This window comes from Lissotriton vulgaris, chromosome 5, assembly GCF_964263255.1.
Source record: "Lissotriton vulgaris chromosome 5, aLisVul1.2, whole genome shotgun sequence".
In the NCBI taxonomy this organism is placed as follows: domain Eukaryota; kingdom Metazoa; phylum Chordata; class Amphibia; order Caudata; family Salamandridae; genus Lissotriton; species Lissotriton vulgaris.
Window position 1 is genome coordinate 1830222987 of NC_141693.1, and position 27391 is coordinate 1830250377.

The 27391-nt window shown below is 51.8% G+C and overlaps 1 protein-coding gene across 3 annotated transcripts; it reads right to left on the reverse strand.

Moving 5' to 3' along the window:
- Window positions 1–5273: 5273 nt before the first annotated feature.
- Window positions 5274–26971, reverse strand: LOC147717471 (myosin light chain 3, skeletal muscle isoform-like). Of its 3 annotated transcripts, none has more exons than XM_086924276.1 (4): window positions 26064–26971; window positions 15445–15618; window positions 13907–14002; window positions 5274–5523 (listed from the first exon to the last, which is right to left on the reverse strand). In XM_086924276.1, the coding sequence occupies exons 1-4, from the start codon at window positions 26170–26172 to the stop codon at window positions 5519–5521; spliced, it is 384 nt and encodes a 127-aa protein (XP_086780402.1). In that variant the 5' UTR covers window positions 26173–26971; the 3' UTR covers window positions 5274–5518. The 3 variants fall into 3 exon arrangements, with proteins under 3 accessions (XP_086780402.1, XP_086780403.1, XP_086780404.1); XM_086924277.1 differs by lacking the exon at window positions 26064–26971 and adding an exon at window positions 16303–16794; XM_086924278.1 differs by lacking the exon at window positions 13907–14002 and having other exon boundaries at window positions 26064–26968.
- Between the last annotated feature and the right edge of the window lie 420 nt (window positions 26972–27391).

Consider the following 27391-nt stretch of genomic DNA (forward strand, 5'->3'; position numbering starts at 1 on the left):
TGTCGTCCATTGTACCCCTTGAGACATGTGCACGATACTGGGATAGTTATGCCTCTCCAGTCAAGAAGGCATGCATTAACAAATCTTTCAAGGGCTTTTGGAGACTCAGACAGACACCATGCCTCAGCTGTCGATCAATGAGAACACATGCTCCCACTGCAGGTAAGGAAGGACAACAGCCAGCTGAAGCACTGGAATGCAGAAGACCAGCCAGCAAGAAACACAACAAATATATGGTGTTAGGGTTCTCAAGTCCTCCTTTGCCCATTAGTTTCTATCTCACCCAAAGTTGCTTTGATCTTCTGTTTCTGCATTTCGAATAAACACAGAAAGGACTTCCCACTGCATGCAGAACACTGGCACCCAGCCTGGGCGATGGCTGTAAATAACTGCTCCCACGTGCCTCTAATTTCAACAATAATAATTACACTAAACAGCTTTATCCTGCCCATCTGCTTGCACGACATGGCAGCTTGGCATGGCACCCTGGCATTGCCATCCACTGAACTTGGATCCGCAGCTTGTCAGGCACCTCCGCATGTGCAGGCGCTTCAAGACTTTGAAGGGGACCATATTGCCCGCAGACCAGCAGTTGGCGAAGAGCTCGCATCATATTTTACTTCTATTAGAGTGATGGAGCAGACAGATGGTGAGTGCAGAGTGGTGAGTGCAGAGTGGTGAGTGCAGAGTGGTGAGTGCAGAGTGGTGAGTGCAGAGTGCAGAGTGGTGAGTGCAGAGTGGTGAGTGCAGAGTGGTGAGTGCAGAGTGGTGAGTGCAGAGTGGTGAGTGCAGAGTGGTGAGTGCAGAGTGCAGAGTGGTGAGTGCAGAGTGGTGAGTGCAGAGTGGTGAGTGCAGAGTGGTGAGTGGTGAGTGCAGAGTGGTGAGTGCAGAGTGGTGAGTGCAGAGTGGTGAGTGCAGAGTGGTGAGTGCAGAGTGGTGAGTGGTGAGTGCAGAGTGGTGAGTGCAGAGTGGTGAGTGGTGAGTGCAGAGTGGTGAGTGCAGAGTGGTGAGTGCAGAGTGCAGAGTGGTGAGTGCTGAGTGGTGAGTGCAGAGTGCAGAGTGGTGAGTGCAGCGTGGTGAGTGCAGAGTGGTGAGTGCAGAGTGGTGAGTGCAGAGTGGTGAGTGCAGAGTGGTGAGTGCAGAGTGGTGAGTGGTGAGTGCAGAGTGGTGAGTGCAGAGTGGTGAGTGCAGAGTGGTGAGTGCAGAGTGGTGAGTGGTGAGTGCAGAGTGGTGAGTGCAGAGTGGTGAGTGCAGAGTGGTGAGTGCAGAGTGGTGAGTGCAGAGTGCAGAGTGGTGAGTGCAACGTGGTGAGTGCAGAGTGGTGAGTGCAGAGTGGTGAGTGCAGAGTGGTGAGTGCAGAGTGCAGAATGGTGAGTGCAGAGTGGTGAGTGCAGAGTGGTGAGTGCAGAGTGGTGAGTGCAGAGTGGTGAGTGCAGAGTGGTGAGTGCAGAGTGGTGAGTGCAGAGTGGTGAGTGGTGAGTGGTGAGTGCAGAGTGGTGAGTGGTGAGTGCAGAGTGGTGAGTGCAGAGTGGTGAGTGGTGAGTGCAGAGTGGTGAGTGGTGAGTGCAGAGTGGTGAGTGCAGAGTGGTGAGTGCAGAGTGGTGAGTGCAGAGTGGTGAGTGCAGAGTGGTGAGTGCAGAGTGCAGAGTGGCGAGTGTGCAGAGTGGCGAGTGTGCAGAGTGGCGAGTGTGCAGAGTGGCGAGTGTGCAGAGTGGCGAGTGTGCAGAGTGGCGAGTGTGCAGAGTGGCGAGTGTGCAGAGCGAGTGTGCAGAGCAGTGAGTGCAGAGTGAGTGTGCTGTTGAGTGCAGAGTGCTGTGTATTGGCAATGTTAATGACAATGGCCATTTATTTTTGATTTAAATGTCATGAGCAATGCCAATAGCTCTACCTTTAATGATGCCGAGACCTAAGTAACCTGGTTCTCACCTTCAACAGGCGTAGGGTAAAATGGGAGAAACTGGTAAATTTGCAAGAAAGCATTAGGAAATTGTATGAGCTAGCACTCCCCAAGTTAGAGGACTTGGATAATTTAATTAACCAACCCAGACTTCAAAACTTTAATAATAAATTAGCTTTAATCCACGAAGAGTTAGTGGGCGTTCTGGGTGAGGTTCTTTTCCCGGAAGTAGTGCAGCGCAAGCAAAAGACTCGAACCTCTACCTGGTATAACTCAGACTGTAAAAAGTCCACGTCTGAGTTAATAACAGCAATAAAAGCTGGAACAGACAGGGGCAAGGTCGCTGAGCTTAGGCGGGAATATAAGGACATGATGGCGCAGGCAAGGTCAGAGTGGGACTGGGACAGATGGCAGGATCTCTCTCTCGCCCTAGAGACGAGGGATTCTAGGAGATTCTGGTCTTTGGTAAACATTTGTACCGGCGAACCAAAAACTGCAGTGGAGCCCAACATTGCAGCCTCTGTGTGGGAAGACCACTTTGGTAAGCTCTACGAAGATATCTTCGAAGGTTCCAATGATGTGGCTTCTGCCGTCCTATCCCAATCTGGCGACGGATTGGAATTTAGCCTTGGGGAGGTGGTCAGCGCAATAGAGAGACTGGCACTGGGTAAAGCACTGGGGCTGGATAGATTGCCTGGTGACCTCTTTAGGTCCCATCCTGAGATCTGGGCCCCGTATCTTTGGAGGGGTGTTTGTGGTGCTACAGCCCCCTAATAAATGCTTTTTCTGGTAAATAGTTGGGTACAGATGCTTTAAGTCGGGTATGGTGAGGTGTCGGTCGGATTTCACCAGGAATGTTTGCATACATGCAGACAAAAAATACACTGTCTCCTCTCTGTTTTAAAAGTCTTCATAAATGTTGGTTATTTTACAAAATATTGTGTTTTCTCTCACTTAGTACCGCTACCCATCCTCATTTGTCTCCCTTTCCACTGCCACTTTAGCCCCTCTCATGCACCCTGCTTGTTGTATAATGTATTATAACATTAAATGCCAGCGCAATTGTTGGGAAATCTGAAGCTCACACCCCCAATCTTACTGACCAAACTACACCTCTGTGACTGCAAACCCGTATCCCCTGTGCTTCAGCAGCATGCTGTCTCACAGCTTCAAGGAACTATAAACAGCCAGGTTTGAAGGCTTTCACAATTTGAGGTGGATGTCAATTCTTCTTGCAAGAATTGAGTTTCAGAGGTGCCGCCCTGGACTGAGGAGCTTGCAGCAGTGCAGGACATCCTGAAGGAAGTCATCCTGTGTGAAGTTTATACATTTGTGGGTGGGGGGGCGCAAACTAGACCTGAAGGCATCAGAGCGCTTTACATGAGCACCAGTTGTGTTAGAGACGAACACATTAATTGTTAGGTCTCGCTAAACCAATGCGTAAGCATTGTTCGGCGAGATTATAGTAAGGCTTCCGAAAAGTCTCCCCAAACTGCGGATTCAATTCAGTTCATGTGAGCCAGGCGCGTGCACATCGCCAGCCACATCCCACACCATGCCTCGGCATCAGACTTGAAAGGAAGCCGCTCCCCCGCCCCACTCCGCGCAATGCCAGAGCTAGTTTTTCTCGCTTTTTTTTGGTGCTTCATTCCACCTACCACTTTACACTGACTTGTTCACTTTCCTCCCATTTCTATCTCCTTCTCTCAGTCTCCTCCTTCATGTATTTCTCTGTCAATCTCCCTGTCTCCCATTCTTCATCTTCGATGCATCTTTTATTTTCTTACATGCTTTGGTGTACTTTCTCCTTTCTTCCCCTTCCTCCATATTTTCTACAACTTCATCACCTGTATTCTCATATCTTCTTTATTACTGCCTTCCTTATTTGATTTCCTCTTCTTCATTCCACCTTCCTTGTTCTCGCTCCGGTTTTCTCTTTCTTACCTCATTCCTTGTTCTTTCCAACATTGCCGCATCCTCTTCAGTCTCTTTCTCTGTCCGTCTGCCTTTCTCCGTCTCTACTTCTGCTCATTATTTCTTCTGTCCCCAATGTGCAGCTTCCAGTCTTTATTCCTTCCATTCTCTTATTTCTATCCTGTTGATCTTTCCCCAATACTCCTTCCACCCTGCATGCCCGCCTCTACTGCTTCCTTCGTTTTCGCGCTTTACTTCCGTAGTCTTTATTCTGTCAATCCACTTCTGTTCTCCTCCCTCATAACCCCCTCCTCCGTTTATCCCTGTCTTCGCCCCTCTTCCTTCTTCCTTATCATATTATTTTCTTCCTCCTCTCCTTTCCTCCCTCGTCTTCCCCGCTCTTTCTTGCTTCCTTGGTTCCTCCGTTCCTGTGTGTCCAGCCCCCTCTCCCTGGCACCTCTGACCTTTCCTGCTGCTTCCCGACCACCCTGACAGTCGGGAGCTGGTGCCTGTGGGTGCAGAGTCTGGCTCGGCGTGATTTATGCCATTGGTATAACAGCAGACACACTGCAGTCCATCACTGCAGTCCCCCCCTGATTAAAATTCAGCTCCGGCCCCGACTGCAGCACTCCACAAATGGAATATTCTACATAATTTCCGAAAATGCTTGTTTTTCTTGTTTAAAAAGTGACCTTGTGTGATGTAACTAGTGTTTATTTAAAGCGCTGCAATACCTTCCGATAGAGTTTGCGCTAAATAAAAGTGCAGAAAAAACACAAAACAAATCGAACGCTTTAAAGCAAGAAAGGAACACCTCGGTGGGTGAATCACCCAGCTGGTGTCACAAGGCCCCCATAGGCAGAGCGGATGTTTCTTGCCATCCTCACCTCTGCTGATTATGTAGAGGCTACCAGGCCTTACAGTGACACCTCGTCACCCAGAATACCCTCGGCACCCTCTCCAATCTCACACCTCAGCAAAGAGCCTTTGATCAGCATTAAACAGGCGAGTGCTCCCCCCTGGGGCGCTACCTCCGGGCATAAAACACCACCTTGAGTGTACCCCTTCTTTGAGGTAGACAGTACCACATAGGAGAGGTGCAAAATAAGTGTATAATCTTGTTGTAAGCCTTTATTACTGCAGGACATAATCAGGGTTTCTTTGCTACAACAGCTTGAACTATATACAACACTACATTGGGCGCTAAAAACTGGAAAAATTCACATTGGAATGTTTAGAACTCCAACTGCTCAAAATTACTCAAAACATAACCATGAACAAATCAATTTACACTGGAAGAATACTGAAGCATTTGCTGTGCGTAATATACTAAAAAAACAAAACATAAAACCGGTTTGCCCATAGGCAATTAAAACAGAAGTGGAATGCATGCAGGGTGAACGAACTGCTCAACTTTGCGGAAAATTGTTCTTTAAGTCCACCAATGCAGTGTGCTAAAGTGTTTGGTCTTTCAGGGCAGTTTCTCAACTAGTTTTCATCAGTGGTGGTTAAGTCCCCAGAGTAATCATTTGGGTCAGCAGCATCATCCGCATCTGCACTTTCTGCCTCCACATTATCTGCTCCTCATTTTCATCGTTTTCACCATCAATGTCCTCCTTTTCGTTTTGCTCATTGTCTTCATCATTCGCATCAGTTGTTTCCTCAACTACCGATTCTCCTGTTTGTTCAACGATTTCAAAGGGATTCTCACCCTAAAAGTAAACACAAGTTTTAAACCATCTTTAGCAAAATTTTGCAGAACAAATGCACACTAACTATTACAAAAGTAACAGCAAAAGTCTTGTGTACAGTGCAAGTAAAGAACTCAGATTTCAGATCACAAAAAAGCAGAAAGAATGTATTATTAGAAAAGGCATCTTACAACGGGGAGAACATATGCAGGACTTCTAAATTTTAGAGTATGTCCAGACAGGCCATAGGATGGAAAAATCCATGCCAGGTCTATGAACGCCCATGAGCTCTGAGGAGTCCTTGTACAGAGGGGGCGGTGACTGGAATATTGAGGGTGGGCATCACATTTCCAAGAAATTAATTTCCTGCGAAACTACAATTTTTTTGGGTGAAACTCAGTACGGAAGAAGTGTTATTTGCAAAGCTGAGGAAGGAGTAAACAGATCTGAACATTCAATATGCAGTGTGAGCCCTGGAGGCAGGAAGGGTGGAAGTGCATCCACAGCATTACAGGCTGCAAGCTAATTGTTGATGGTCATTAACTTAGGTGACCAGAGGAGGGGGCATCTCCAAAGAGCAGAACCTCAGTTTTTGCAGCGTTCAGCTGAAGGAAATTGCTTTCCATCCAGTGAGATTTCCAGCATTCCTAAAGAGAAGGTAGATTGGGCAGATTGAGAAGTTTTATTGAAAGAGAAGGTAAGCTGTTGATGCTTTTATGCCTGTGGCTGAAGGGTTACCCATGTGTGGTGTGAAATTCGCTTTTAAGTAGAACTGCAGAATGGCCATATTTCTGGTTGAATACAAGACTGCAACAGAAATATACTTACTAGAAATACCAATAAAGAATTTGCTGGATTACATTTATATTTAAAGCAGACATCTCCAACGGATAGCTCTGAATCTACTGGCAGCTCACCAATACCCTGGAAGATTGGGGGTTTGACAGTGTGAAAACACGAGTCAGGATACAGGTATCCTGAACCTATAGGACACATGGGGGGACCCCCTCATGGGCAATTGCTTTTTTTTAAAAACCTATTAAAATTTTAAGTGCTAAATTTTCTATGGTTGTGTGGGTAAAAATGAAACTAACGTCCCTGGAACCTTTGGCATTTTCAGTGGGTTGTAAAACTTTTTTTTTTTGGTGTAAGACATTTATTCTGTATTAAAGAGACAAATGATGTACACTGCGTCACGCCAACAACCCGGAGGCAGGCCGCTATCAGGTATACAATGCACAAGGGTCAGTAAAACAGTCCGAGGGCTATCGTCCAGCCGGAGCTGGCACTCCCAGTGATATATATAAAACAGTAGTAACGTGGTCGTGAGCAGTACAACACCTGCGCATAAGTGATCTTACTTTTCTCTCAGTGTCGCAGACATGCAGATGTATCAGGAAGCAACCAGGTCGCCTTGGAGCGAACAGCGGTCAATAACCCGCCGCGGCGGCCAGTAGGAAGGATACGTCCAGCAGCACTGTTTTCTCCCAACATACCCCCCCAACAGTCAGAAAAACTAAAACAGCAAACTGCGGTGCAAGTACATAGAATTGCTATGCAACATATCATCCGTCCTTAGGGCTGCGCGGACCTGTGCTGGAGTGTCATGAGTAAAGGCGAGTCGCGATAAGGGTGATGGTGTGGCGATTGCCACCTCCTCCACATGTAGGCGAGAGAATAAAAAAAAGGGGGGGGGGGTTGAGGGAGGAAGGGGGGGAGGGGGGGGGAGAGGAGGAGGATAAGTGGGGCTATTCGCCGAGGTCTGGGGCCGCAGGAGGGTCTGCGGGGATAGGGTCAGCGGCATATGCAGGGCCAATGGGGTTGCATGGCTAGGGCGTGTGACAATACAGGGCAGGTCCGCACTACCTCAGGGCTGACAAGCAACAAGCATTCAATCACGTAATGAACACAGTCAGCCCATATCATCTGAAACACCTGAATCCGGTGATCTCCCCAGGGTGTCCGAGCCCTCACGTTCTCTAGCCCACTGTATGAACGGGTCCCAGATATCAATAGGTCTGGAAGCGGTGGGCATAGTCTCCCAGTAGTGTGTCAGTTGTGTATGGCCATATGTTACATCTCTAATCCACCCCGTGAATGAGGGGAGAGCCCTCCTACCCCAATGTAGCGCGATCTGTCGTTTGGCATAGAGAAGGAGTAGGGCATGTAGCTTCCTGTCGCAGGGTTCAGTGTCTTTAACATAACCTAGCAAACCCAGGAGAGGAGTTGGTGTATCATTCCTATGCGTAATTTGATTTATGGCTGTAAAAACCTCCGACCAGTATGAATCCAGTTTGGGGCAGCTCCACGCCACGTGGAGAAAGGACGCATCTTCCCCTCCGCATTTGCAGCAGGAGGCATCTGCGCGGATGCCCATTCGGTGTAACAATGTCGGCGTGCGGTAATAGCGGTGTAGGAACTTGAAATGTATGAGCCGCAGTCGATAGTTCGGAGACAGTGCCGTGAGTTGCTTACAGCAGTACTCCCAGATGTCATCCGTTAGCTGATCAGTCAGATCCGCGGCCCATGCCTGTTTGGCCATGGCCTCAGTGATCGGTGCCTGCTCCTGCATGCAGTTATATAGTCTCGATACCAGCTTTTTGGGGGAAGGCCGTGAAAGCAGATTCTGGAGGGCGTCTAGTGTGCATGGCTCCTCTGGGAAGTGGGGTCCTATCTTTTTGCAGGATTCACGGAGGGAATGGTACAGTAGCGTGTCCGCGAAAGATTCTGGCAGGACATCCTCGTTCGTGTCCATCTCGACGAAGGTACCATCCGGATATAAATCAGCGAATGTGTGCAGCCGTTTTCCCCGGATCGTGAGGACGTCTCCCCTGGCGGTGAGACAAGGCAGCATCGGGTTACCCCGAAGGGGGGTGGCCGGAGCATAAAGCAAAGAGAGACCCGCTCTCTTCTGCAGTTCACGCCAAGCCCAGCGGATCATCTCCACGGTATCCACTTCTCGCGACGGGCAGGAGACCTTACCGTATAGAGCCACTCGCAGCGGCAAAGGGGCGACCACGGCCAGTTCAACCGCCACATGCGGTTGATAGGGAGTAGGGAAGGCCCAGAAGTGCAGAAATTGCGCTTGGGCGCAGAGGGAGTAAAGCCTCAGATCAGGAGCACCGAGACCTCCTTGTCGGAGCGGTAGTGTGAGTAGGTCCCAGGAGACTCTCGCTTGCCCACCAGCCCACACCAATTTCAGAAATAGTGAGCGAACACGAGCGTGAAAGTGTGCTGTCATTGGTAGCGGTACGTTCACGAACAAAGATAAGAATTTGGGGAGAACCACCATTTTTGCTAAGGCTATCCTTGCGACTAGGGAAAGGGGCAGTTTGTTCCAGACCTCAATTTTCCCCTCCAGCCAGTCTACCGCCCTCCCGAAATTTAGTGTCCACAACTCCTGCACATCCCGACTGACCCAGACTCCCAAATACTTAACAGCGTCCGTCTCCCACCTCAAAGGGTAGTCCGGAGCCGGGCGATTAGTCTCGTCCGTCAAGGGGAAGGCAACCGATTTAGACCAGTTAATGGACACTCCTGCTAGGCCCTCAAATCTCACGAATTCCCGAAGTAGTGGATTCATGTTGTCCTTGGGATTGATGATGTATAGGGTGACATCATCCGCGTATAACGAGATTAGTAAGCTCCGAGAGCTAAATCCGATGCCCCTTGCAGTGTGGTGTTGTCTTATCCGAGCCGCAAGCGGCTCCATTGCAATGGCAAAGAGGAGGGGTGACAGAGGGCATCCCTGCCTTGTCCCCCTGGAGACTCGGAAGGGCTTAGACACGAGACCGTTGACACTCACCCTAGCTCTAGGTTCCGTGTACAGTAGTTTAATCAAGGTCATGAAGTTTTGGCTAAAGCCCATCCGTTCCAAAACTTTAAACAGATAAGGCCACTCTAAGGAGTCAAATGCCTTGGTGGCGTCAAGGAACACCACCGCCGCCTGTACAGATGGATGCAAGTAGTGGAGAACAGAAAAAATGGTTCTGAGGTTATGTGATGTTGCGCGGCCCGGGATAAACCCCGACTGATCAGGGAGTGCAATCATAGGCAGCATAGGCTGCAATCGATCCGCAATTACCTTAGCGTAGATTTTAGCATCGACGTTTATCAGAGAAAGGGGCCTATAGGAATCTAGGTGTAGCTCGTCTTTATCAGGTTTAAGGAGTGTAATTATTAGGGCTTCCCGCATGGAGTCTGGTAGGGAATTCAATTCGAGGGCCTCAACAAACACTGTATGCAGTTTCGGCGCCAACTCATCCACATAGGTTTTATAGAAGGCTGTTGACAGGCCATCTGGGCCAGGGGCTTTGTTGGCCGGCATGCTTTTTATCACCTGGGCTATGTCCTGGACCGTGACAGTGAGGTCCATGTATTGTCGGTGGTTATTGTTAAACCATACGAGAGCTATGGAATCCAAAAAGGCTTGCAAAGTGGGCGGTATCGTGGGCTGCCTGGAGGTGTAGAGGGAGGCATAGAAATCCGCGAAGGCGCCTATTACTGCCTCTTGGCCCATCGCGAGGTTCCCGGCCTTGTCATATATGGTGTGGATGTAATTGGATTGTGTGCAAGGAGTTATCAACCTAGCTAGTGTTCTGCTCGGCCTGTCCCCCTCCCCATATCTGCGTGCTTCTGCCCGTTTTCCCAGGAACCGTACTTCCCTCTCCGCTTACTCATTAAAAGCTAGCAGCTTGGTTTTCAGAGCCCCAGCTATCTCCAATGATGGGTCAGCACTAAAGGCTGCGTCTAGGTCTCTCAGTTCCCCCTCCAGCGTAGCTAACGTGTCCCTTATGGCACGCAGGACTCCCGCCTTCCGTGCTATGCACTGACCTCTGATCACAGCCTTAAAGGCGTCCCATTCTATGGCCTCAGATGAGACTGATCCAGTATTTTCGGCAAAATTATGGACTATGTCGTCTCTAATTTCTTCTACAAATACTGGGTCCGTGAGCGCGTGTGGTGGGAGGCGCCATGTGAATGCCCTGTGAATAGCGTTTGGGGGTCGCAGCTCCAATCCGCATGGGGCGTGATCTGACAGCGACCTGGCCAGTATATCAACCTTTGTCACCCACGTTGCAACCTTCGGAGACACCAGCCAGAAGTCTAATCTGGACCAGGTAGCCTTGTGGCAAGTGTAGCAAGTACCCACTTTGGCATCTGGGTGCCTGGCTCTCCACACATCAGAAAGCATACCCTCCTTCATCACATCTAAGACTGCCTGTCGCGCTCTAATATGTGTCGGCCTGCTTACGCCTCTACGGTCCATTTCATCATGCAGTACAATATTGAAATCACCTCCCAACACAACTGACCCACAGTCCAGTAAAGCAATTTGCGCCCAAACCCCTCTGAAGAAATCTGGGTCGTCCACATTTGGACCATACACTGCAGCTAGTACAATAGGCCGCCCCTGCAAGGAACCGTGTAATAAGACATATCTCCCCTCCACATCAAGCACGCGAGAATGTTCCCGCCAATCCAACCCCCTGCGTATGAGTACAGCAACACCCCTCGCATAATTTGAATAGATAGCAGAGTAAACATGAGCCCATCTGGAATTCTTCAACCTGGGCGAGGGGGTTGAGTTAAGATGAGTTTCCTGTAGGAAGCAAATGTCTACATTATGCCTTGACAATATGCCATGCATTAAACGAGCTTTCTTGTAATCTCCTAGGCCTCTAATGTTCCAAGTCCAAAGTTTAATCCCTCCCATCGAGCAGGTGTAGAAGAGACTGTTTTATCTCCGATCGCCCCCACCCCCCATAGCAGGAAGGTCGCCCACACATCATGACAATCAACACAATGCGCAAACAGGTAGTCCAAATTAGCCGTACATTGCACCAGATAATAACTAGAACTTGTAACGTCAAAAACCCCCCCACCACCCACCACCCTCATCAACCCCCCAATCAGGTCGTGAAAGAACCCAAAAGAAAGCACGCAGGGCGTGCGAAACCCCCAACATCAGCGATAGTGGGAAGCACCCCATGAGGCGTGGTGCGCCCAGCGTACACCCCCGTATGCACGGGGTGGCTACTAACAAATGTTTGACCTCCTGGTGACCAGCGGAACTCCCATCCCAGGGTCCACGAAACACGTCAGTTAACCACAGCCACAAAGAGAGCATGGAGCCAGCAGCCTCAGTTTGACGCCCAAGGGCGCCTCAGCGACTTACCACCATTTACTCAGTTCAGACGCAATACCTGCGCGCCCAAGGGAAACCAGGCGTCCCCTCGAGACTCGAAGGGGGGCGAAGGTGCAGCTGTGCAGTTCCACAGTATTGGCCCCTTCAGTCATTGTCACTCAGGTTTTCCGCAACATCCTCCAGTCTTGGCGATTTTCTCCTGGCCCCAGCGCAAATATGTTTAGCGAACTTTAGCGCAGATTTAGCGTCCGTGAAGAAATGCAAGGTGTTTTCGTGTTGTACCTTCAGCTTCGCCGGGTATAGTAGAGAGTATGGCACACCAGCCTGCAGCAGAACTTTCTTCGCCGGCAGAAATTCCTTACGGGCCGCTTGCACAAGAGGGGTGAAGTCCGGGTAGAAGGAGATGGTATTACCCTGGTGCGTGATCCTACCCTTCTCTCTCGCCAAGCGCAGGATGAGGTCCCTATCCTGGTAGTTGATCAATTTAGCAAGGATGGGTCGAGGTGTGGCTCCAGGCGGAGGTTTTTTCCCAAGCGATCTGTGCGCTCTCTCGACCGTGAAGACTGGGGACAAATGAGGATCAAATAGTTCATGTAGAAGGTCTGACACAAACGTCTCCATCTTGCCAATGTTTGTTGTCTCTGGAATACCCGTAATTCGGATATTGGACCTCCTGGAGCGCGCTTCCAAATCGTCTGTCTTGGCGCGTAAATTATCTATTTCCCGCTCCAGGGACGTGATATGTTGTTTGGCCTGAGTCTGGAACTCGCAGCATTCAGTCTGTCTGTTTTCTAGGCAGTCCAGTCTGGTCTTGTGGGCGTCCACTTTAGTTTTCACAGACTCCAGCTGCGAAGCCATGTTGTCGAGTTTAGCGTCAATGCTCTTCAAGCTGGACCTCACCTCCATAATAAGTGCCCCGAAGTCTATGTCCGGCGGTGGTCCCTGCGACGACGACGCGCCGCCCTCCAACTCCGACGTTTGTGTCTTTTGGGGCCTCTTGTTGTCAAAGCTAATTTTGGGTTGCTTTGCCTCGTTTTTTCCCATCTTCGAGGCTCGGAGGTGTCCGCTAGCGTCGCGAGGGAGCAGCGCCTTTCCGCGTCTTTCTTAGTAATGTGCGTGTGATGGAACCCTTGGCGTCAAGGTGCCCCCGCCCGGCCCAAATGATATCAAGTCTCCGGCCAAGTGTAGAGCTCAAATGGCGAGACTGCCCAGTTTTGCTGTGTAGCTGCAGCGTGAAAGGCAAGACAGCACCAAGGCACAAAATGGCGGGCACCGGAGTTCAAGTAGTGAGGCAGTGCGGTAGTGTGCCGACTAATTAGGCTGCAGGGCCAGTAGTGCAATGGAGACCCGGGGACCCGGGCAGCAGGGAGCAGCAGCGTTCAACCGGCACACAGTTCACAACAACGGTCGGCAGCCGATATGTCAGGAGTAATGGCTTTGCGGGCGGGTTCAGGCCGGATTTCGCCCCTCCTCAGCTCCGCATTGCTTCTGCCCTATCCCTCATGTGCCGCTCACCAATGGTGTCCCTGTCTCCCAGCGAAGTCCCCGGTTCCCGGATCGCTTACCACAGCTCCGGGTGCAGACTCACGTTTAGCGCGGCGCCCCTTCTGGAGTCCCGGTCGGAGCAGGGGCGGTCTTCTTTCACCGCGGTGCCCAGGATCACAGCAGTCAGTCCCCAACAACTGCGCGATCGGGACTCACCAGTGCCTCGGACGGTCACAGCTTCCTCCCCGACACAGTTATCTGCTACAGCACGGCGGGTCCCCGGGTCTCTGGAGGCCCACTCAGCCGCGGTCTGCAGTCCTCAGCGACGCCCAGAGGCCGGCACTTCCGGCCGGGAGCAGAGCGGGCGCGCAGGTCGGCCAGTGATTGGAACGCCTCCGCTCCTTAGGATCTTTGACGATGCGTCTCAGACCCGAGCCGAGTGATCCCCCAAGTTACAGGCTTCGATCTCGTGGATGTTCAGGGTCCTCACTCACCAGGAGAAGGATTAATTAAGGATTTGTCAGAGTAGCGGAGCCCACTCAGAAAGCGGCCATCTCGCTGCTCAGCTAGCCACGCCCCCCCAGTGGGTTGTAAAACTTTAATTGTGACAGACATCTGAGTAGTCAGAACAATAATTCTGGAAGGCATGGTCACTCACCATTGTGGTAACTCTCATAGAAAAAGTTGGACTGCCGATTTAACTGGCCAAGCAATTATTCAACGTGAGGCAATAGATTCAATGTCTTCAGATATGGCTCCTAAAAATCTTACCGTTGCATACTGTTCGTACCGGGACTTGACTGTTGGGTTGTTTAGGATACTTGTAGCAGTGAGTACGCTCTCCCTTTTTATTTGTTCCTTGTAAGCCTGGAATTTTTTTTAGATAAATAAACGTTAATTTATACACATACTGCTAGTTCAACTACAATAACTTGGTTGGAACCTAGAAGAGAAGGCATTCAATGTGGACAGAAACCCTTTTGAAACTACTCTGCCACCAGGGTGTGCCAGATAAGCGTTTAAAAAATACCAGGGACTCTTATTAGGGAATGACCCGCAATCTCGCTCCCTCCACAAGCAAGCAATCAAACCCCACCAAGCAGGCCGTGACCTGAAACCCCCAAGGGGAAAAGAGCACAGCCAAGAGACCAGGCGAGCAGATAATGTGCTTTAATGTAAGCTGGGACTCCGATGTCTGTGCTCTTTTCAGGACATGCCCTTTGAAGGACACAGATTGGTCAATGAGAGAGCCCAAGGATTTGGAAAAAAATGAAATAGGGAGAAGAGGCCATCCAATTTCAAAGACATGCCCTTCACATTGACAAAGCCTTTATTTGAGATACCCATAATTAATATTATAACCACCACACTGCCCAATTATTTCAACTATCAAACCAATGCCAAGGTGTTGGCGATGTGAAGGTCTGTAATTGTTAATGACGTGATGGGTTGCACTGACATTCATATAGAGCCACTCTCACACAGACAGAGCCACCCACACACAGAGCCGACAAAAGAAGCTATCCACACAGAGCGCTACACACAGAGCGCTATGCGCCACACACAGACAGAGAGCCACACACAGACAGACAGAGCGCCACACACACACAGACAGACAGAGCGCCACACACACAGACAGACAGAGCGCCACACACACAGACAGAGCCACACACACAGACAGAGCCACACACACAGACAGAGCCACACACACAGACAGAGCCACACACACAGACAGAGCCACACACACAGACAGATCTTCTCACCTGCACAAAGGAAAGGACAAAAATGCACACAGGCTTCGATCAAACACCTTCCAGATTAACTGCCAAGAATGCAGCAGCACGCACAGCTTCAGACCCAGCGCTTACCCACCAAATACACTTCCGCCACAGAAGCAGCACTGGCTGGTGAGACTAGCCAGCCACCAGGGTAAAACCAGACAGAGCAGATGTTCTGAAGAGGCAGCTACCCACAAGACAAGGGCGCCACCAATTTCCAGGACATGGCTCACCAAGACTAACTATTAGTCAGTCAAAGCTCTAGCCTGTAGAATGGGCAATCCAAAAACCACTTGTAACCCAACCATGTCCCCGTCCTCCCTCGCCCCAAAAGAATGTACAGTTAAATGAGATTGATAGGACACTTTGTAAGGCTGAAACAGGGCACATTAACTGTAATATCCAGACGCGGGTAGAAATCTAAGCTCGGAATCAGAAAGGGGGGCCCTGAATACTGCAGGGGGGCTGGGGAGTTCAGCAGTCAATTACTCTCTGCCTTGAAAATAGTACTGTGCCAAAATGGCCTCTTACCCAGAGTGACTAGTACATGTCGCAGCTCAGCGCCCATCACAGAGCCATTGGCTTCTTTGTCGAAGACCCTCAGCCCCTCCACAAAGTCATCGTAGGTACCCTGGTCCTTGTTCTTCGCAATTGTCTGCAGCATGGGCAAGAACTCGTCAAAGCCAAGCTTCTTGGTGTTAAGCTCTGGGAAGGAGAGAAGAGTTCAGAGGAGCAGTCACCGGCTGCAGCAGCGTGCCAGGCTGGAGAGTACACATTAACAGTGACAATGTGATCGTCCAAGTTCCCCAAAAAACCCCAACCACCTCCAGTCAGGTTTTTGTCCCATCCCAGACTGCCATTGAATATTACTGATATGGTCCATCTAGCAACTGTGAACGAGGCAGAGATCTCCAATTCAATGTGTGGCACAGGGCAGGGTCAGAGCTGAGGGCACAGGTGTAAGAGCTGAGGGCACAGGTGTAAGAGCTGAGGGCACAGGGGTAAGAGCTGAGGGCACAGGGGTAAGAGCTGAGGGCACAGGGGTAAGAGCTGAGGGCAAAGGGGTAAGAGCTGAGGGCAAAGGGGTAAGAGCTGAGGGCAAAGGGGTAAGAGCTGAGGGTGAAAGGTGAGTAGAAATCTGGCGTGTTGGGAATGAGTAGAGCACAGGATACAGATTGCTTAGTGGGTGTGTGTGTGTATTCAAAGGATAAGAAGTATGTGCGGACTTCTGTGAGCTCCCCATTCCTATCGCAATACATAATGCCTTACATACTAGAGTCACATTTTCTACAGCGTGTTCCTCCTGTCACAAATCAATATTTCAACTATTTATTAAACAATTATTGCTTGAAATAGCCTGGAGGTAGGACAGCAAACGCGCATATATACCTAATTTACGAGACGGTTTCCAGTTTCCCTTTGCTGCTGGGGGGAAGAGTTGCATCATAAATACCAGAAATCATGTTTCCACAATTTAATCGCCAGTAACTCCTGAAATATTTAACAATGTTAATACCAGATCTGCCACGATTGTCACATTTTATGTAATATCCTAAATCAGATACAAGCAACACGTCGCGTCCAAGTGAAAGAGGCCCATTAGACTCTAATGCAAGCCTAAGGTTTAGTAATAATAGCCAACGAGGATATAGTGAGCACTTCTGACTTGCCCCCTAGGTTCAATGCACCACAGACATAATGAGCCCCTGGGTCTCATCGTAACAGACTGTGCACTCTGAAATACACCTTAAAATGTAGCTCCTTCAGATTCACCCAAGTTAATTTTCAACTGGGGGGTGCTCTGGTCCACGGATGAGTGGCGTATGCTCAGATCCAGGGGTGAGTGGCGGGTGCTCTGGTCCAGGGGTGAGTAGCGGGTGCTCAGATCTAGGGGTGAGTAGGGGTGCTCTGGTCCAGGGGTGAGAGGCAGTTGCTCTGGTTTAGGGGTGAGTGGCGGGTGCTCTGGTCCAGGGGTGAGTAGCGGGGGCTCAGATCTAGGGGTGAGTAGGGGTACTCTGGTCCAGGGGTGAGAGGCAGGTGCTCTGGTCCAGGGGTGAGTGGCGGGTGCTCAGATCTAGGGGTGAGTAGGGGTACTCTGGTCCAGGGGTGAGAGGCAGGTGCTCTGGTCCAGGGGGTGAGTGGCGCGTGCTCTGGTCCAGGGGTAAGTGGTGGGTGTTCTGGTCCAGGGGTGAGTGGCGGGTGCTCTGGTCCAGGGGTGAGTGGCGGGTGCTCTGGTCCAGGGGTGAGTAGCAGGTGCTCAGATCCAGGGGTGAGTGGGGGTGTTCAGATCCAGTGTTTAGTGGCGGGAGGCAGACACGGTGTAGTTGTGAGTGATTCCTGCAGAGGTCCTGTGGTGATGGCAATGTCCAGTGTAGGGGTGAATGACTGGTGCCGAGGACCAGTGTGGGGGTGAATAACATGCGCGGGGGTGCATAACGTGTGCGGGGGTGCATAACGTGTGCGGGGGTGAATGAGGGGTGCTCGGGTCCAGTGTGAGTGACGGGTGCCGTTATCCAGTGTGAGTGACGGGTGTGGAGGTCCAGTGCAGGGTGAGAGATTCAGGTTCATCCCAGCCACTCGTTCGTCTAAACCTCGCTCTCATCCAGCACCGACTCCGCTTCTCACCCGCCCAGTATTACAAAATAATCCAGCGCCCACCTGTTCGTGAGCCGAAGGGGTGGCAGCGAGGGGGTGAGCTCTCCGTCCGCCATATCCCGGCTCAGGACGCCTCCGACAGACACTCACTGAGTAATTACAACACCTGGCTGCTGCGCTCCATCACAACAAACTTCGCCCAACCGGAAGTTGCATTCTGAAGGAATCCGAGCTCGGAGCCGGCCCGGCCGGGTCTGGCTCCTCTGGAATGCGGCTCCACCGGCGCAGCCTCGGCCCAGGCCTCGGGGGGATGGATGCGGGCGGGCCACGGGCGCCTGCTCTGGGCACCAGGTTCAGGCAGAAAAGGGAATGGCTGGTTCCGTCTGAACTCAACAGGAGGCAGTTCAGAGAGCAGCCGCTGGGCGGCGTGCCTGGCGTTTACAAGAGAGCGCCAACCTGCCAACCACTCCCAAAAGACAATGAGGCATTGCCCTGGCTGCCGTAGCCTGCCAGGGAGAAGAGCGCAGAAGAGCATGGCAGGCAGGGGGTGCACAATAATCGAGTGAAAGCCACAGACGTATGCCAGCTGCACCCTGGCCATCAGACCCCATCTCTGCCCGCCAGCGACATAATCTTCGAACGTCGCCCTCTGGTAGCAGCGCACACACCCGGTCTACCCAGCCCGTCATCATCCCAGGCTGTGCGCCTCACCCATCGGTGCCATAGATAGAGGTAGGGCGATAGATAAAGGGAGGGAGGGCGATAGATAGATAGAGGGCGATAGATAGATAGAGGGAGGGCGATGGATAGAGGGAGGGCGATGGATAGATAGAGGGAGGGCGATAGATAGAGGGAGGGCGATAGAGAGAGAGAGTGCGAGAGATTGAGGGAGGGAGTGCGAGAGATAGAGGGAGGGAGTGCGAGAGATAGAGGGAGGGAGTGCGAGAGATAGAGAGAGGGAAGGCGATAGATAGAGAGAGGGAGGGCGATAGATAGATAGAGGGAGGGCGATAGATAGATAGAGGGAGGGCGATAGATAGAGGGAGGGAAGGCGATAGATAGAGAGAGGGAAGGCGATAGATAGAGAGAGGGAGGGCGATAGAAAGAGGGAGGGAGGGCGATAGATAGAGGGAGGGAGTGCGAGAGATAGAGGGAGGGAAGGCGATAGATAGAGGGAGGGCGATAGATAGAGGGAGGGAGTGCGATAGATAGAGGGAGGGAGTGCGATAGATAGACGGAGTGCGATAGATAGATTGAGGGAGGGAGTGCGATAGATAGATTGAGGGAGGGAGTGCGAGAGATTGAGGGAGGGAGTGCGAGAGATAGAGGGAGGGAAGGCGATAGATAGAGGGAGGGAAGGCGATAGATAGAGGGAGGGAAGGCGATAAATAGAGAGAGGGAGGGCGATAGATAGAGGGAGGGAAGGCGATAGATAGAGGGAGGGAAGGCGATAGATAGAGGGAGGGAAGGCGATAGATAGAGAGAGGGAAGGCGATAGATAGAGAGAGGGAGGGCGATAGAGAGAGGGAGGGCGATAGATAGAGGGAGTGCGATAGATAGAGGGAGTGCGATAGATAGAGAGAGGGAGGGCGATAGATAGAGAGAGGGAGGGCGATAGATAGAGAGAGGGAGGGCGATAGATAGAGAGAGGGAGGGCGATAGATAGAGAGAGGGAGGGCGATAGATAGAGAGAGGGAGTGCGAGAGATTGAGGGAGGGAGTGCGAGAGATAGAGGGAGGGAAGGCGATAGATAGAGGGAGGGAAGGCGATAGATAGAGGGAGGGCGATAGATAGATAGAGGGAGGGTGATAGATAGAGGGAGGGAAGGCGATAGATAGAGGGAGGGAGTGCGATAGATAGACGGAGTGCGATAGATAGAGGGAGGGAGGGCAATAGATAGAGAGAGGGAGGGCGATAGATAGAGAGAGGGAGGGCGATAGATAGAGAGAGGGAGGGCGATAGATAGAGAGAGGGAGGGCGATAGATAGAGAGAGGGAGGGCGATAGATAGATAGAGGGAGGGCGATAGATAGAGGGAGGGAAGGCGATAGATAGAGGGAGGGAGTGCGATAGATAGACGGAGTGCGATAGATAGAGGGAGTGCGATAGATAGAGGGAGGGAGGGCGATAGAGAGAGGGAGGGCGATAGATAGAGAGAGGGAGGGCGATAGATAGAGAGAGGGAGGGCGATAGAGAGAGGGAGGGCGATAGATAGAGAGAGGGAGGGCGATAGATAGAGAGAGGGAGGGCGATAGATAGAGGGAGGGCGATAGATAGATAGAGGGAGGGCGATAGATAGAGGGAGGGAAGGCGATAGATAGAGGGAGGGAGTGCGATAGATAGACGGAGTGCGATAGATAGAGGGAGGGAGGGCAATAGATAGAGAGAGGGAGGGCGATAGATAGAGAGAGGGAGGGCGATAGATAGAGAGAGGGAGGGCGATAGATAGAGAGAGGGAGGGCGATAGATAGAGGGAGGGCGATAGATAGATAGAGGGAGGGCGATAGATAGAGGGAGGGAAGGCGATAGATAGAGGGAGGGAGTGCGATAGATAGACGGAGTGCGATAGATAGAGGGAGTGCGATAGATAGAGGGAGGGAGGGCGATAGAGAGAGGGAGGGCGATAGAGAGAGGGAGGGCGATAGATAGAGAGAGGGAGGGCGATAGATAGAGAGAGGGAGGGCGATAGAGAGAGGGAGGGCGATAGATAGAGAGAGGGAGGGCGATAGATAGAGAGAGGGAGGGCGATAGATAGAGAGAGGGAGGGCGATAGATAGAGGGAGGGCGATAGATAGATAGAGGGAGGGCGATAGATAGAGGGAGGGAAGGCGATAGATAGAGGGAGGGAGTGCGAGAGATAGAGGGAGGGAAGGCGATAGATAGAGGGAGGGAAGGCGATAGATAGAGGGAGGGCGATAGATAGATAGAGGGAGGGTGATAGATAGAGGGAGGGAAGGCGATAGATAGAGGGAGGGAGTGCGATAGATAGACGGAGTGCGATAGATAGAGGGAGGGAGGGCAATAGATAGAGAGAGGGAGGGCGATAGATAGAGAGAGGGAGGGCGATAGATAGAGAGAGGGAGGGCGATAGATAGAGAGAGGGAGGGCGATAGATAGAGGGAGGGCGATAGATAGATAGAGGGCGATAGATAGAGGGAGGGAAGGCGATACATAGAGGGAGGGAGTGCGATAGATAGACGGAGTGCGATAGATAGAGGGAGTGCGATAGATAGAGGGAGGGAGGGCGATAGAGAGAGGGAGGGCGATAGATAGAGAGAGGGAGGGCGATAGATAGAGAGAGGGAGGGCGATAGAGAGAGGGAGGGCGATAGATAGAGAGAGGGAGGGCGATAGATAGAGAGAGGGAGTGCGAGAGATTGAGGGAGGGAGTGCGAGAGATAGAGGGAGGGAGTGCGAGAGATAGAGGGAGGGAAGGCGATAGATAGAGGGAGGGAAGGCGATAGATAGAGGGAGGGCGATAGATAGATAGAGGGAGGGTGATAGATAGAGGGAGGGAGTGCGAGAGATAGAGGGAGGGAGTGCGAGAGATAGAGGGAGGGAGTGCGAGAGATAGAGGGAGGGAAGGCGAGAGATAGAGGGAGGGAAGGCGATAGATAGAGGGAGGGAAGGCGATAGATAGAGGGAGGGAAGGCGATAGATAGAGGGAGGGCGATAGATAGATAGAGGGAGGGTGATAGATAGAGGGAGGGAAGGCGATAGATAGAGGGAGGGAAGGCGATAGATAGAGGGAGGGAGTGCGAGAGATAGAGGGAGGGAGTGCGAGAGATAGAGGGAGGGAGTGCGAGAGATAGAGGGAGGGAAGGCGATAGATAGAGAGAGGGAAGGCGATAGATAGAGAGAGGGAAGGCGATAGATAGAGAGAGGGAAGGCGATAGATAGAGAGAGGGAGGGCGATAGAAAGAGGGAGGGAGGGCGATAGATAGAGAGAGGGAGTGCGAGAGATTGAGGGAGGGAGTGCGAGAGATAGAGGGAGGGAAGGCGATAGATAGAGGGAGGGAAGGCGATAGATAGAGGGAGGGCGATAGATAGATAGGAGGGCGATAGATAGAGGGAGGGAAGGCGATAGATAGAGAGAGGGAAGGCGATAGATAGAGAGAGGGAAGGCGATAGATAGAGAGAGGGAGGGCGATAGATAGAGGGAGGGCGATAGATAGATAGAGGGAGGGTGATAGATAGAGGGAGGGTGATAGATAGAGGGAGGGAAGGCGATAGATAGAGGGAGGGAGTGCGATAGACGGAGTGCGATAGATAGAGGGAGTGCGATAGATAGAGGGAGGGAGGGCGATAGATAGAGAGAGGGAGGGCGATAGATAGAGAGAGGGAGGGCGATAGATAGAGAGAGGGAGGGCGAGAGATTGAGGGAGGGAGTGCGAGAGATTGAGGGAGGGAGTGCGATAGATAGACGGAGTGCGATAGATAGATTGAGGGAGGGAGTGCGATAGATAGATTGAGGGAGGGAGTGCGAGAGATTGAGGGAGGGAGTGCGAGAGATAGAGGGAGGGAAGGCGATAGATAGAGGGAGGGAAGGCGATAAATAGAGAGAGGGAGGGCGATAGATAGAGAGAGGGAGGGCGATAGATGGAGAGAGGGAGGGCGATAGATAGAGAGAGGGAGTGCGATAGAGAGAGGGAGTGCGAGAGATTGAGGGAGGGAGTGCGAGAGATAGAGGGAGGGAGTGCGAGAGATAGAGGGAGGGAAGGCGATAGATAGAGGGAGGGAAGGCGATAGATAGAGGGAGGGAGTGCGAGAGATAGAGGGAGGGAGTGCGAGAGATAGAGGGAGGGAGTGCGAGAGATAGAGGGAGGGAAGGCGATAGATAGAGAGAGGGAAGGCGATAGATAGAGAGAGGGAAGGCGATAGATAGAGAGAGGGAAGGCGATAGATAGAGAGAGGGAGGGCGATAGATAGAGGGAGGGCGATAGATAGATAGAGGGAGGGCGATAGATAGAGGGAGGGAAGGCGATAGATAGAGGGTGGGAGTGCGAGAGATAGAGGGAGGGAGTGCGAGAGATAGAGGGAGGGAAGGCGATAGATAGAGGGAGGGAAGGCGATAGATAGAGGGAGGGCGATAGATAGAGAGAGGGAGGGCGATAGATAGAGAGAGGGAGGGCGATAGATAGAGAGAGGGAGGGCGATAGAGAGAGGGAGTGCGAGAGATTGAGGGAGGGAGTGCGAGAGATAGAGGGAGGGAGTGCGAGAGATAGAGGGAGGGAAGGCGAGAGATAGAGGGAGGGAAGGCGATAGATAGAGGGAGGGAAGGCGATAGATAGACGGAGTGCGATAGATAGAGGGAGTGCGATAGATAGAGGGAGGGAAGGCGATAGATAGAGGGAGGGAGTGCGATAGATAGAGAGAGGGAGGGCGATAGATAGAGAGAGGGAGTGCGAGAGATTGAGGGAGGGAGTGCGAGAGATAGAGGGAGGGAGTACGAGAGATAGAGGGAGGGAAGGCGATAGATAGAGGGAGGGAAGGCGATAGATAGAGGGAGGGCGATAGATAGATAGAGGGAGGGTGATAGATAGAGGGTGATAGATAGAGGGAGGGAAGGCGATAGATAGAGGGAGGGAGTGCGATAGATAGACGGAGTGCGATAGATAGAGGGAGGGAGGGCAATAGATAGAGAGAGGGAGGGCGATAGATAGAGAGAGGGAGGGCGATAGATAGAGAGAGGGAGGGCGATAGATAGAGGGAGGGAGGGCGATAGATAGATAGAGGGAGGGCGATAGATAGAGGGAGGGAAGGCGATAGATAGAGGGAGGGAGTGCGATAGATAGACGGAGTGCGATAGATAGAGGGAGTGCGATAGATAGAGGGAGGGAGGGCGATAGATAGAGAGAGGGAGGGCGATAGATAGAGAGAGGGAGGGCGATAGATAGAGAGAGGGAGGGCGATAGATAGAGAGAGGGAGGGCGATAGATAGAGAGAGGGAGGGCGATAGATAGAGAGAGGGAGTGCGAGAGATTGAGGGAGGGAGTGCGAGAGATAGAGGGAGGGAGTGCGAGAGATAGAGGGAGGGAAGGCGATAGATAGAGGGAGGGAAGGCGATAGATAGAGGGAGGGCGATAGATAGAGGGAAGGCGATAGATAGAGGGAGGGAGTGCGATAGATAGAGGGAGGGAGGGCGATAGATAGAGGGAGGGAGGGCGATAGATAGAGAGAGGGAGGGCGATAGATAGAGAGAGGGAGGGCGATAGATAGAGAGAGGGAGTGCGATAGAGAGAGGGAGTGCGAGAGATTGAGGGAGGGAGTGCGAGAGATTGAGGGAGGGAGTGCGAGAGATAGAGGGAGGGAGTGCGAGAGATAGAGGGAGGGAGTGCGAGAGATAGAGGGAGGGAAGGCGATAGATAGAGGGAGGGAAGGCGATAGATAGAGGGAGGGAAGGCGATAGATAGAGGGAGGGAGTGCGATAGATAGAGGGAGGGAGGGCGATAGATAGAGAGAGGGAGGGCGATAGAGAGAGGGAGTGCGAGAGATTGAGGGAGGGAGTGCGAGAGATTGAGGGAGGGAGTGCGAGAGATTGAGGGAGGGAGTGCGAGAGATAGAGGGAGGGAGTGCGAGAGATAGAGGGAGGGAAGGCGATAGATAGAGGGAGGGAAGGCGATAGATAGAGGGAGGGAAGGCGATAGATAGAGGGAGGGCGATAGAGAGAGGGAGGGCGATAGATAGAGAGAGGGAGGGCGATAGATAGAGAGAGGGAGTGCGAGAGATTGAGGGAGGGAGTGCGAGAGATAGAGGGAGGGAGTGCGAGAGATAGAGGGAGGGAGTGCGAGAGATAGAGGGAGGGAGTGCGAGAGATAGAGGGTGGGAGTGCGAGAGATAGAGGGAGGGAGTGCGAGAGATAGAGGGAGGGAAGGCGATAGATAGAGGGAGGGAAGGCGATAGATAGAGGGAGGGCGATAGATAGAGGGAGGGCGATAGATAGAGGGAGGGAAGGCGATAGATAGAGGGAGGGAGATAGATAGATAGAGGGAGGGTGATAGATAGAGGGAGGGTGATAGATAGAGGGAGGGAGTGCGATAGATAGACGGAGTGCGATAGATAGAGGGAGGGAGGGCAATAGATAGAGAGAGGGAGGGCAATAGATAGAGAGAGGGAGGGCAATAGATAGAGAGAGGGAGGGCGATAGAGAGAGGGAGGGCGATAGAGAGAGGGAGTGCGAGAGATTGAGGGAGGGAGTGCGAGAGATAGAGGGAGGGAAGGCGAGAGATAGAGGGAGGGAAGGCGATAGATAGAGGGAGGGAAGGCGATAAATAGAGGGAGGGCGATAGATAGAGGGAGGGAAGGCGATAGATAGAGGGAGGGAGTGCGATAGATAGAGGGAGGGAGGGCGATAGATAGAGGGAGGGAGGGCGATAGATAGAGAGAGGGAGGGCGATAGATAGAGAGAGGGAGGGCGATAGAGAGAGGGAGTGCGAGAGATTGAGGGAGGGAGTGCGAGAGATAGAGGGAGGGAAGGCGATAGATAGAGGGAGGGAAGGCGATAGATAGAGGGAGGGCGATAGAGGGAGGGCGATAGATAGAGGGAGGGAAGGCGATAGATAGAGGGAGGGAGTGCGATAGATAGAGGGAGTGCGATAGATAGAGGGAGGGAAGGCGATAGATAGAGGGAGGGTGATAGATAGAGGGAGGGAAGGCGATAGATAGAGGGAGGGAGTGCGATAGATAGACGGAGTGCGATAGATAGAGGGAGTGCAATAGATAGAGGGAGGGAAGGCGATAGATAGAGGGAGGGAGTGCGATAGATAGAGGGAGGGAGGGCGATAGATAGAGAGAGGGAGGGCGATAGATAGAGAGAGGGAGGGCGATAGATAGAGAGAGGGAGGGCGATAGATAGAGAGAGGGAGGGCGATAGAGAGAGGGAGTGCGAGAGATAGAGGGAGGGAGTGCGAGAGATAGAGGGAGGGAAGGCGATAGATAGAGGGAGGGCGATAGATAGAGGGAGGGAAGGCGATAGATAGAGGGAGGGAGTGCGATAGATAGAGGGAGGGAGTGCGATAGATAGATTGAGGGAGGGAGTGCGAGAGATAGAGGGAGGGAAGGCGATAGATAGAGGGAGGGAGTGCGATAGATAGAGGGAGTGCGATAGATAGAGGGAGTGCGATAGATAGAGGGAGGGAGGGCGATAGATAGAGAGAGGGAGGGCGATAAATAGAGAGAGGGAGGGCGATAGATAGAGAGAGGGAGGGCGATAGATAGAGAGAGGGAGGGCGATAGATAGATAGATAGATAGAGGGCGATAGATAGAGGGAGGGCGATAGATAGAGGGAGGGCGATAGATAGAGGGAGGGAGTGCGAGAGATAGATTGAGGGAGTGCGAGAGATAGAGGGAGGGAGTGCGAGAGATAGATTGGAGGGCAATAACAGACAGATGTCCCTTTCAATGGCTAGCCTCCATTTATGGAGCTAGCCAATGGAAGAGCAGGCGGGACAAAGCACCCATACTGCTAAACAAAAGTTTTCGCCTGCGCGAACACTGCTATGCAGCGGATCGCCAGGCGAAACCTAAAAAACAGAAGCTGTCTATCTAGAAACATACCTTCTTTGACCGCATTGCCATTTGATCCAGGTTTTCTCAATTTAGGTTTTTTGCCGACAAACGCCCCTCCAATGGGTTTATTAAGCGATTGCATCATCTTTCTTTTCATCCACCTTCCAGCAGGCCCACCAAATACCAGACTTTTCTGGTAGTCGACAACAATTCCGGGTCTCTGAATCCCGCCATAATCCTGCAAATTGATAACATAAAATTAGCAGAGAGTATGCAGATAAGGCAAGTTACATGGTGTCCAAAAATGTGTTAACAGTTTTATAATAATGGCAGGCATAATCCAAGAACCAATGTTGGGTGGTCAAGGAATTCGTAGGCTAAGCAGCAGTTGTTGCCATTCTGGTAGGTGTAGATACTTCTTGGGTACAATTATGAAAACTGCAGCAAGGACACTGCTGTACAGGTTTTCATTTGCATTAGTGAGTTGAGAAATAAAGAAGATAAAATGCTTATAAACATGTGTGTGGTTGGGTCTGGTTGTGCGTGTGGTTTGGTTGTGTGTGGTGTGGTTGTGTGTGAGAGAACAGGGAGTTAGAGAAGGAGGCGGGGTGAAAGAACAGCAGATCAGCACAGTAAAAGAACAGGGAGTTAAAGAAGGAGGTGGGGTGGAAGAGAGCAGCAGATCAGCACGTGAGAAGAGAAGAGAACAGGGCGATAAATAGAGGGAGGGCGATAGATAGAGTGAGGGCGATAGATAAGATAGGGAAGGAGGGCGATAGAGTAAGGGAGGACTTTATTTTTCTGACACCGAATCCGACATTGAATTTCCTGCCACCCCTGGGGACGGGAGCGATTAAGGTACACATGAAAACACCCAGCGAGCGGACCGTTCTGTTCCTTCATCCAGACCTGCAGGCGCAAGGCGCAGACTACCTGTCGTTCCAACCCATGACGGGGCGAGACCGGTGGACATTAGCAGGACCGGCAGACTGTTAGGACCGCCAGCTAAACTTAAGGACTACATTTGTGGATAGTGGAACCTTATGTTCTCTATCTGTTTCTACTGTTCCCATCACCCCCAAAGGAGGGGGATGTGTTGTGTTTATAATACTTGTGTCCCTCCTAGGACACCTTACTAGACGTGCTTCCCAGTGTCCCTGCGAGGACACCGTTTAGCAGTGAGGTCACCAGCTGATAACTGTCACATATGACAGTTACCAGCTGATCGCCGAGCTGACTGCCGCTTCGCTCCATGTTAGGAGCAAACGTGTTGGTCGGAATAAAGAAGTTAAGAACACTCAATAGTTTTGTATTCTTAACACACTTTGCCAGGGCCGGTTCTGGTTCCCAGTCCGGCCCTGCAAGAGCATCGCCAA